Raw genomic sequence first — 12,261 nt, 5'->3', positions numbered from 1 at the left:
TGGGCCTTAAATTAAAAACGTAAAATAAAAAAATAAAAAACGTTATCCAATCACTGCTTAACTTAATAAAAAAAAAATTGACTAATATAGCTGTTATTATCTGTGCGTGCGTATACATAATATAGATTTTAATAGCTTGATGCTCTTTAAATATTTTGTTGCATTGTTAAAAGTTTCGGTGCATATAGGACGGACCTATCCGCGATCGCTCTCCATGGTTCTGACCAAAGAAGAGCGCTTTCGAATCTCCATTACGCATCATACCTGGGCTGCATTTTCCGAAAATATTGTCTATTAGCGCGCTACGAAGACTCTTAAGGTATAACTTAACTAAAGGTATACTACCACTAATGTATAGGCTATCATTGCTAGGCGTCTTCAGGGCTATCATCATCCACTCGCGAGACAGAGCCGCTGAGAGGCAGAGGCGCTGGCGCCCTCCAACGGCGCTGTTTTTGGTAAAACATGATTTTGACGACGTTTTGTTTTATTGAAAACTCTTTTTAAAAGATTTTCGTTTTGTATAAATTGTATCTTAATTTTGATCAATGTTTTATCAATCAATTGTCTACTTTTAAACGAAAATATTCAAACCAAAATAAATAGGCTACTCTCTGATTATGTAATCCAAATGAAATGTGCATTTCTCTCTGGCGTTCATGGCGAGTCCGAATTGTCAACTTCATCTTTGCAGCGACACAGAAAACACCAGTTTATTACTAAACAATTAAACGTCTCCTTGCTAATTTAGACACATTCATAATCATTACTTTAACCGGTTCTTTGTGGCAAGCTTTATGCGTGCGGTCATAACGCTTATTATCCATAGGCTATAGCCTATTTAAGTAGGCTAATTAAATTAATATAAAGGGGCGATTTGTCCACGAATGGCTTAAATGAACAACTACTAGTCGACTAGAAAAAAAAAAATTAGTCGGAGGTAGCCCTTATTCCACATATTTTCGAACCAGCAGGCCATTCTGGGTTGAGCGAGCGACCCTGCGGAATGAGTGAGCGGAGCGGAATAGGTTCAGCTCTCCGCTCACGAGCTCGGAACAAACCCGAACCTCACTGTCTGCTGAACTTGCACAGAAACATCAAAATAGACATAGCCAGCTTTTTAAAATTGTTGTTAAAACTAAACATTTAGACTATTTACAAATTATGAGCTTATTGACGATTTTTTATAATTCTTGACAAAATTAGAATTATTAGCATCACTGCTGGTGGGAGGGGCCCCGTCGCCTTCTTTGCGGGGGGGCCTCAGAGATGTGCGGTACGCCACTGGTCCTACACAGTTAAAATTACATAACAAAGTTAAAATAACATAGCAAAGACAGTTAATACAATATAAAAAACAATTTACAGAGAGGGTACAATATACAAATATAAAGTGCAAATTACCAATTTGTTTGCAAAAATTAGCTAGTTGCAATATTATAAGGTGCTAAATATATAAAGTGCAAGGCAAGGCAAGGCAAGTTTATTTATATAGCACATTTCATACACAATGGCAATTCAAAGTGCTTTACATAGAAGAAATTAAAATTATAAAAAGAAATAAGAATAATTAAAACAGTTTAGAAAAATAAAAAATACAGTACAGTACAGTACAGTACAGTACAAACAGTCGGACGAACATTGGCACAGTGCTCATTCAGTAAATGCATAGTTAAACAGATGTGTTTTGAGTCTGGATTTGAAAGTGACTACTGTAGGAGCACATCTGATCTCCTCTGGAAGCTGGTTCCAGCTGCGGCTGGCATAATAGCTAAAGGCGGACTCGCCATGCTTAGAGTGAACCCTTGGTCTTTCTAGCTGATATGATCCTAATGATCTGAGTGATCTGTTGGGTTTATATTCAGTGGATCTGCAATGTATTGAGGTCCTAGGCCATTGAATGATTTATATACCAGTAATAATACTTTAAAATCAATTTTTGGTTCACCTCGAGCAGATGGAGGAGGGTGTGGGCCCTGGCGTTGTGGCAGAGGCCGAAGAGCTCTCACAGGAGGGGGAGGGCGAGCTGGGCCCGCAGGCTTTGGTGGTAATGGTGCCTGTCTTTTTTTGGTTGGTATCTGGGGGCTTGCAGCAAAAGAGTGGGATAGTCTGGTTCCAGCATACACCGTTCTTCCATTTTCTGTGAGAAGCACAGAAGTGGCGATGCTGGAGAGAGGGATAACGTGTCTGGTGAAAGGGGCTGTTGCTCTGGTGTTATAGGAGGCTGTAATATGCTGTCCTGACTTCCCTGGCTGTTTTCCAGGAAGTCATCCTTGGGTGCTGAATCTTCAAGCAGTTCTGATATGTCTGTCTGTGGTAAGCTCTGTGGGCAGGGTTCAGCTGAGATTGAGTCCGTGAGCAGAGGTTGTTGTGGCGGAGTGGTGTTATCATTGTCCTTGTGTGATATGTCAACCGCATGTCCATTTTGCTGCTGAAGTGAAGTCCCGTGGTCATTCATACTGTGTCCAGTGCAACAGTTTTTATTTTTTTATAACACACAAAACACAATACAGTGTAAAGAGACAACTATAAGTAAGCCTACCAAGAGTTAATTTTAACTTTACGGTTTGACACTCAGCAGTGTATTATTTTGAGTGTTCTTTTGATCAGGTAGAAATGCTTGGTTTTTAAACATGGTTATTGGTTGCACATTGACACTTATTATAAATAGTAGCTGTGACATCAACCTTTTTCACCTATAGCTTGTTTTGTTACAGAGAGAGAAAGAAATACAGACAGAGGGGATGAGCAGGAGGTATACGCTTAAATATAACTGTGTGTTTTTGCACATTTTGTATGACATCATGTAAACAATTTTAGAGAATTTATAATTATTTTAATTTGGTGCTTGTGCACATATGTGATAATAACTGAAATTGTCATATATTTTTTATATTATATTTATGAATTTATTTTACTACAGTCATTAACTTGTTAGTGTATGGACCATAAATGTACTGTATTTGTTACTGTGTGTTTTGTATTAGACAGTGCTATATTTCTTATTGGCTGAAATCTGCCTGACTCTTGTCAATTGGACAATGATTTATAATTGGTAATATTATCAGTTTGAATATTAATGAGGTTATAATGAGTCTGCTTCGAGTTTTATTGCGGGTCTGTTTTTTTTTTTTTTTTTTTTTTTATTTCACTGCTTGTATGTGTGCTCCTTGGATGAATGGCTTTTATTTTATTCTCATTTCAAAATAATTTGTGAAAAATATCTGTTCAATTAATAAATATTCATATAAGACAGATATACTGCTGGTATTAATATCTTAATATCTTAATGTGGTTTGTAAACCACAATCTGATGAAGTCTGTTCTGGAAAGATAGTAAAAACTAAAATATTCTCAAGTTTACTTCAACAAAATACAGTTTTAAGGTACAGTCAACATAACCATTGTTTGTCACTATTGACAATGGACCTTTTTGCTCACAAAATTTCACCAAAATGTTGTTATCCCCTACAGACCTTTTTTTTTTTTTTACCACTGATCAAAAACATTTTTTACCTACTTGATATTTGCTCATCTTAAATGTAAAAATGTATCTAAAACCCCCCCCCAAAAAAACCCACATTTTTATGAACTCATTAATTAATTTGAATTAGATTTTTTTTTACATCTCCACAACAAAGGACACCATATTTTCATTAATTGTTATTGGTTTGGTTTATCAGGGACCAATCAGTGACCATGCATTACTCATATTATATAAAACATAAAAGTGCATTGGTTTAAAAACAAAAAACAATGTCCATTCCAATGGCCACAAGGTCTGAATGGGTGAACTGGTTAATATGTCGGGACCATTACGTATGAACAATTTAAAGTTCCACTTTAAAAAAAAAAAAAACTTCAAATAGTTAAGTGCCCTACTAAATGTATTTATTGCCTTTAATCAAACTGGAATAAACTGTAACGATCACCAGTGAGAGTGTCCAGGATTACCATCAGAGGGTACTCCACCAGGACAATACAACACATCCACAGACTCCATTCCCCATAATCCTTAGTTCAAACTATCATCCATTATCACATTCACCTGAGTCTCATTACATTATTTAACTCACACTATAATAGCCTGGTTTTCACATTCTTTCCCTGCAAAGTATTTTTTTGTTTTTTCTGCAATTCTGAGCATTCTGTCTGTTATTCCCATGTTCTTGGTTTTGATCTCTGCCTGTCCATGGGTTTTCCTTTTTGCCTGTGCCCCTGTGCCCCTGTTATTGTGTGGGCTGATTACTAGTGGTGGGCAGGTCGAGGCTTTGTGAAACAGTTGAAGCAAATGTGCCGTATTGTGTCGAAGCTTCGAAACAATCCGACATCCGTCTTCTCTGTGACCCCTAGTGGTCAGAACAGTTTAAATGCAACAAAAACCCGGACCAAACATGCAGAAAAACACCTTTTACAAATCTATTGCAATCTTTTAAATGCAATTATCTAATCGTCTTTTAAGATTATCAAGTGTCTATATGTTCTTTTATCAAATGTCAGGGTTGGTTTTGTTTGTTATATTAATGGCTCAGCTAACAGTCCAATAAGAGACTATTCATTTTAATTATACTGTCTAATTAAAACGTCTACAAATTAATTAAACTGATCAGAGATCAGGTAAAACCCACAGACACTTGTTCATTGGTTCTCAGTGACTCTTCCTGATTCATGTGTTGACAGAGAGCATCGCCCCCCAGTGGTGAACAATTGAAATTTCAAAGTGTTTCGAAACAGTTATGACATAATGAAGCCTTGTTTACTGAAATCACGTGACTCTGGCAGTTTGATACACGCTCCGAACCATTGATTCGGCACAAAAGATTCGTAAAGATTTCGATGCTTCATGAAGCAGTGTTTTGAAATTGCCTTCACTACTGATTACCCAGTGTTTCTGACCTCTTGCCTGTTTTCTGGATTACGTCTCTGTTCAATAAAACTGCATTTGAATCCTCAACCTTCGTGTCTCGGAGCAGTACGTGACAGAAGACTTTGCCTCCAATGGATACAGCAGTGCAAATCATTAGTTTGAGGCAAGGTAATCTGTCCCTTGAGGACCACATCCAGGACTTCTTAAACATTGCAAATTTCTCTGGCCTTCCTGACTATGCTCTCGTTGACTTCTTTTGTTACGGACTCAATGATTGTTTCCTTACTAAGCTTATCCGTGGTGGTCCTCGAGGATCATTGTGCGAATTCCTAGGTTCCCTTCATTTGACTGGTTCCTCCTTCACTGTTGGGGAGGTTGAGGAGGACATGTCCCCTAAACGTTTTTTGGGGAGGGGCACCACACTCCAAGATCCAGTGTCCACGGAGCTTGGCCCACCACAGTCACCAGCATGCCCAGTTCTGATGATTGCTAGTCCTGTGTTTAATGTGCCTCCCTGTCCTTTGGTTCCCACACCAGAACCTCTCCACATTGTCTCTACCAAGACTAAGTTTCTTCACATTATGACTACCAAGCCTGGGCCGTCTGGAAGCCGCTCCTTAGGAGGGGGGCTATGTAATGATTACCAGTGAGAGTGCCTGGGATTACCATCAGAGGGTACTCCACCAGGACAATACCACACATCCACAGACTCCATTCCCCATAATCCTTAGTTCAGACTATCATCCATTATCACGTTCACCTGTGTCTCATTACCTTGTTTAACTCACCCTATAATAGCCTGGTTTTCACATTTATTCCCTGCGAAGTCTTGTTTAGTGCTTGTACTGCGATTCTGAGCGTTCTGTCTGTTATTCCCATGTTCTTGGTTTTGATCTCTGCCTGTCCTTGGATTTTCCTTTTTAGGCCTGTGCCCCTGTGCCCCTGTTATTGTTTGGACTGATTACCCAATGTTTTTGGCATATTGCCTGTTTTCTGGATTACGTCTACCCTCTGTTCAATAAAACTCCATTTGGATCCTCAACCTTTGTGTCTCAGTGCAGTATGTGACAGAAACGAGGACACACATCTTTAAAATGATTCAAAAGCAGCCCAAGATTAGATGTAAAGTTTATTGTAAATATTGTTTGCCATTGCAGATGTTAAGCGCTGATAAATGGAGGATGTTTTTCTTTCATCTTCTCAGTTTGTCCACTTATCCAATGATCTGAAATGAACAAAATGGCACAAGAAATATGAAATGAAAACAGAGTATTATAAGATACAGTCATGACATTGATTGCTTGTTAGTTACTTATGTAAAGTTTTATTATAATCATGATATAATTGCACTTACTCCACTAATCCAGCTGCTGTAGGCAGACACACGAGTGAAGACTGTTGGCTTCTGGTAGGCATTACAACCCGATGATGACACAAAGCTGGTCACACCATGGACGACGTACTGACCGCTGACCTGACAGTTCAGAGGACCGCCAGAGTCACCCTAAAAACAACACAACAGGAGACAAAATTAGACATTTTACTGCAGTATGAAACTCTTCATGATCTGTTTGTCAGCCAGTCTTTCTCACCTGGCATCCAGACAAGCTGCCGCCACCAGCGCACACCATGGTGTTCTTCACGGTGCTTCCCCACCAGTCGCTACGAGAGCAGGTACTGTGGGCCACCACGGGCAGGTAGGCCTGTTTCAGCTGAGCGGAGAGTGACCCACCAGCTAAATGAAGATCACATCCATAAGAGGAAGGAATCAGAAATGAGTACATGCAAATGATTTCAGGCAACGTCAAAGCTATGTGAAGTGAAACTGACTCTGAGTGCGGCCCCAGCCGGTGATGTAACAGTTGTTGTTGTGGGGCAGAACCTGTCCAGAGGGTGGAAGGGCGGCCAGCTGCACATACGTGTTCAGAGAGGCATCAGAGGACAGACGCATAAGAGCGATATCATATCTGTAAAACAAAGGACACATCACAGTCTAGAAGGCGCATTTCATTTCTCATACTAGGGGGCGCTATAACTTTCGAAAATCTTTAATACCATCATGGATGTTGTGTCGATGATGTAAGTCCAGGTAGTCATGCAACTTATGTCAAAAACTCATTCTCTATGCTGCTTTGATATTATGTGTAATTGCAGATATACAGTAGTTGCATGTGCGGCCTTAAAGTTAAATGCGTAATTGTTGATATATGATGTGTTTACTGTCATTACTGCAAAAATAAGGTAACACATCATTTTAAGGTGATGTAGTTACATGTTATGTACTTTTTATGTACAACTATGGTAATAACAGCAAATGATGCATAATCACAAGTAACTAAGCCTAAACCAAACCCTAACCATAACTCTATAGTAAGTATAGTTATTACTTACTTGTTTGAGTAAGTACAACATAACTACATCACCTTAAAATAAAGGGTTACACTTTATTTTAAGGTGCCATTGTTACAGTGTAATTATATATTTTAGTACTGAGTATTAATAATTAACTGCATGTACTTACTATAATGTTAGGGTAGGACTAGGGTTTGGTTGAGGGTTAGCTGCATATAATTATGCATAATTTACTGCTATTACTATGTAAGTACATGTAACATATGTAACAAGGACACTATAAAATAAAGTGTAACCAAAAATAACAAAATAATAAATAGAGAAGGTGGTCTGACTGAACCCTAAGTGTTGAACATGAAATATTGATCTGAGTTTTTTTTATTTTATTTATAATTTTACCTGTATATTACTGTTATCTTTAAGTCTTCCGCTAATAAAAAGTGGTCCATTATAATGTAGAAAAAACTCTGCAATAATGTAGAGTTTTACTTATACTACTACTAAAGTCCTTCAAGGGTATTTTGACTACAAAACTAGTATTCAAGATGTAATTTGTTAGCGCTAGCGGAGTGATACAAGATATGAAAATGGCGCCAAAAAATCAGCCGAATAATATAGGCTACAACGTTGCTATGGGTGAACAGGTGAAAGTTATTAATAGTAAACCTGTGACAGCTAAATGCTACGGTTGACCAATCACAATTGAGCATTTCCGAAAGCCGCGAAGAATTATCAATACAACTGAGTGTGCTGCGCACGTTAAATGGTCGAGACAGTCATATATTACAGTAAATGTATTTACTTTATATAGTATTAAAATAGTAGACTATTGTTGTTTGTGTTTCGTTGTATAATCGATACAGTCTACTCTAGATTCCTGTATATACAGTGTTATACGCACCCAGAGGCCACATTGTTTCTGTTCCAGTTGGGGTGGATGATGACTTGACTGACGGTCATGTACTGCTCGCGACCCTCGTGGTTGTAGATGTCGTGGTCGCCCAGGACAATACGCCAAGTTCTCGATCTGAGGAAACACGTTCAAGTGAACACTTTTTTATTGACGCTGTCTTAAAGGCACGACACTTCCATTAACTAGTCAGTGTGGGTCCTGATTAAATGTGAAAAATTGACAAAATTATCACAGTTTTGATTGTTAATACACAGCTATCTGAATCCATTGTATGAGTAGGCTACTATCAAAAATGTTTTGCAAACACATTGAATGTGTATTACATCTGCCGCCAGAGGGCGAACTGCACCAGTCCTATGAGGCGCGCTTCAGATCAAGAATAGACCTTATTCACAGCAGCGCCATCTTTGATTTTAAACGGGAATGAAAGCGAGGCTGTGAGGAATATACATTAATCTCTTCAGTCAGAGGGTTGTACTGTTATTTAATGTGTTTTGGGATTGTTCTGCTGTTGAACACTGCAAAAATATTTTTACAGGAAAAAATCTCAGGACAACATGAGCTGTGGTAAATTCTGTTTACAGTAAATGCTATTAACACAGTCTATGGCTCACAGCCTTGCTTGCATACCTGGCATGGCGCTGCTCTGAATAAGGTCAACAGGTCTCTGCAGGACATAATGGGGTGTTTTCAACCACGTTACCTGATTTGCCCACGTCACAGTGACAGTAGGGTTTGGGTTGGGTCAGGTAAAGCGCATCATTTTAATTCCATGATTTAGAAATCCCCACCGGTTCGGTTTGAAAACGGCCACAAATTTAGAAACGCCCACTTTTGTTCTGCAGAGACCTCAAACTCCTTCAGATTCATACTCATCATGTGATCTGTCTCAGTTTATCAGATGTTTGTGTTGTTTCTTAACCATTTAGATACAAAAGACGTGTATTCATTACGTGTCAACGCAGTGAGCAGCGGTCATCACCCAGTTCCTTCTGACCAGAGACCCACCACAGGTATGATGGTAGCTGCCGCCGGACAGGTACTGGAGAGAGATCTGAGAAAGAGATGGTGATTTAGTTAGAATTTGAAAATATGAAAGGATTATCAATTTCAATATGAGTGGTATTTTAGTAACTTAACGGGCCGATTCGATATTACTGATGTAGGAAAATCCAGTTATAATCAGCTTCAAGTTTTCACTTGGTATAAAGCTATACATTTATGGCCATTATTGTGTTGCCGAGGTCAACCTGATTTGTAGACCACCATCTTGATCTTGTTAGTGGGACACCAACAAACCTTTACCATATTTAGAAAAATAGCTTGACCACCTTAAGTTGGTACAACCATGTCCATTAAGTTGTGGAAAACCACCAAAAAAAAGCATTGAGTTAATGTTAAAAATGTCGTACCTGCCAAGGCCAGGAGTTGGGTCTTGCCACCTCTCCACCCACAACCCGCTCCTCAATGGTCTGATCCTCCATGTATCTGGGCTCAGCCAGCGCTGGACACAAAAAAAATACACACTTAGACATACTAGGAGTGTAGTAATTTTGTAGTTTGAGCCCATATAGACTGAGCTGAGTACATTCACATTTATTAACTTGGTAAAATCGTTTAATCGTTTAATCACTAAAAAAAGTGATTTAGTGGTTTTCTCAACAGAAAGAGAGAGGCGTCTTACCCAGGGCGGCCAGCACACTCAACAACAAGATCCTCAGCATGTTTGCAGTCTGTCTGGTCTTTCTGCACTCTGAACTGTTCCATCGTCCATATATATGCCCTCAGAAGTTCACAGCACCGTACGGAACAGGTGTTTACTCATGGCTGATGCCCACAGGTGTGTGAATCCCACAGATATCACCACTGCCAAGGCCAATGTTCCAGTTGCAGAATAAACTTGTTTATCTAGTTTGGCACAAAGGCTTGACCTGCGTTAGCTTTGAGTTGAGACATCTCAGCATCTCACTTTTGCACCTGATATAAAGTTCATGCATGGTTTAATGTGCATTTCGTCATGTATTACTTAAATTCGTAAATTTGTTATGAATTTGTTAATTTAATTAAAATTTATTTATAATTTTTGTCAACATCAAGATATTAATGTACTATTTATGTGAACCTATAAAGAACGTGTATATTTTAAGTAAGTTTTTAAAAGTATGAAATTCCAAATATATACAAAAACAAACCTACTATATGCAACTATAAACATTGCATGCATAATAATTATTAAAGAATTATAAAAATGCTGTTGTTTTAGCCGTTTAGCTTGTGTAGTTGTAGATGCAGCATGTCACACTACAGAACTTGCAAATGAAAGTATTTCATGTCAACTATTTATTTATTTATTTATTTATTTATTTATTTATATAAAGTATATTAAAACAAGTAAAAATTATAAAATATTTATAAAACAATAATTATTATTTTCTATAATTGTGTATATTTTTATATATTTTATTGCCATTTTATGTACTAGACATTTTTATCATGTAGCGTGGAAATATTTAAAATAATTTATAAGTAAATCTAAATAAGCTGTTTAAGTGATCAAGTTTTAATAAACTAGCGCTCTTAATTATGCTGACGGATCTGTTCTTTTGTGAATCACAGGGAGCGTGTTTGTAGGTTTAGTGCTGATATTGATAAGGAAATTGTGACCTCAGCATGATAAGACTTATATTTGGCTTTTCCAGGAGTTTAGTCACAAATGTCACCTGTTGATTAGAATGAGGCGTTATACAAGATCTCTTTTGCAAGATTTCTGCGCTCTATACCAAACTCTAAACACATTTACAGAGATACTATGATTTGATCTTCTTGAACATGTCACTATATCAGTGCTGAACTACTGTAAATAGGATTGATAACTTCATCTGTGTGAATGTTGTGCAGTGACAGTTTTCCTGTTGAACACTAGAGGGAGGCAGCGCACAGCAAACTGAAACCTGCAGACTGAACTAACTCTTCTAGAAACTTCCATTGGTGTCACTCAGACTCTTCTGTTAACTTCTTTTCTTTTTCCATCACTTCTTTTCTTTTTCCATGCTGAAGCAAACACCAGATAGATAGATAGATAGATAGATAGATAGATAGATAGATAGATAGATAGATAGATAGATAGATAGATAGATAGATAGATAGATAGATAGATAGATAGATAGATAGATAGATAGATAGATAGATAGATAGATAGATCTAGTTTACAGGTACGCTACACTGATAGTGTTTTTTTGAGTTGCTGACCTCAATGTGATGACGTGACCTTTCACCACGACTGAAAACATTTATTCTTCTCACCTCTAGTCTTCCTATGAAAGGTCACACGCTGGTCACTGAAGTGCCTTCAAGAATAATCTGATCAGGTCGGACTGAATTGTTTATCTTATGTGTGTGTGTGTGTGTGTTTAAACCTGTTTTTCTATTATTTTTGTAGATCTTTCAATAACACACACATTTCTATAGATATATATGGTGGATAGATATAGATATGGTAAGATTTGTAATCTTATAATATGTAATATTAATAATGTAATAATTGATACATAATTGTGAATAAATATAACTAACATTATTGTAAATATATACATATGCATATATACAATGGATATATATATATATATATATATATATATATATATATATATATATATATATATATATACAGTCAAACCAAAGTTTATTCAGACACCTTGCTATCCTCACTTACATAAATGAACTATAGTGTCCTGCACCCATAGTAAAAAAAATATATCTAGTGTCTGAATCATTTTTGGTTTGACTAATATGACATAACTTGAAAATATGATACAAATTATGACTTTGAACACTGTAACAATGTTTTTTGAATCTGATTCAACTGATTCAACACATGACTTTCTCTCGTTGTTTCTTGCATGAATGTCTAACTCTTTGACATTGGCCCTGACTTTGGTTGTAGGTTCATTCAGTTCATTCCCAGCTCAGTCTTCATCCCAGAGCTCATAAAAACTCCTTTCACACCACTTCACCATGCAAACAGCGGCCGTTCAAACACGTGATCGCTCGCACAAAAGACCCGAGCACAATAGAAACACCAAATCACCTTTTATACTGTCACTAATTAAAGCAGAAGTCATTAAAGCGC

General features: G+C 37.5%; 1 protein-coding gene across 1 annotated transcript; it reads right to left on the bottom strand.

The window, feature by feature from the left end:
• Window positions 1-5,985: 5,985 nt before the first annotated feature.
• Window positions 5,986-9,876, bottom strand: cela1.6 (chymotrypsin like elastase family member 1, tandem duplicate 6). Its single transcript, XM_081384092.1, has 8 exons — window positions 9,817-9,876; window positions 9,545-9,636; window positions 9,086-9,186; window positions 8,121-8,246; window positions 6,698-6,834; window positions 6,460-6,602; window positions 6,222-6,371; window positions 5,986-6,092 (listed from the first exon to the last, which is right to left on the bottom strand). Exons 1-8 carry the CDS (start codon window positions 9,854-9,856, stop codon window positions 6,081-6,083), a joined length of 801 nt encoding a protein of 266 aa, XP_081240218.1. The 5' UTR covers window positions 9,857-9,876; the 3' UTR covers window positions 5,986-6,080.
• Window positions 9,877-12,261: the final 2,385 nt, after the last annotated feature.

This window comes from Scardinius erythrophthalmus, assembly GCF_964197995.2.
Source record: "Scardinius erythrophthalmus genome assembly, chromosome: 14".
Taxonomy (NCBI): Eukaryota; Metazoa; Chordata; class Actinopteri; order Cypriniformes; family Leuciscidae; genus Scardinius; species Scardinius erythrophthalmus.
The sequence above is the reverse complement of the archived record's forward strand: the minus strand, read 5'-3'. Positions and strand labels throughout refer to the sequence as shown.

What these genes read in the sequence shown, in the direction of transcription:
- cela1.6 (XM_081384092.1), bottom strand. Translation starts at nt 9,856, where the DNA reads ATGCTGAGGATCTTGTTGTTGAGTGTGCTGGCCGCCCTGG. An exon ending in CCAACTCCTGGCCTTGGCAG is followed by an intron (nt 9,187 to 9,544) that starts GTACGACATTTT and finishes TCTCTTTCTCAG; the next exon opens with ATCTCTCTCCAGTACCTGTC. An exon ending in AGAAACAATGTGGCCTCTGG is followed by an intron (nt 6,835 to 8,120) that starts GTGCGTATAACA and finishes TTTGTTTTACAG; the next exon opens with ATATGATATCGCTCTTATGC.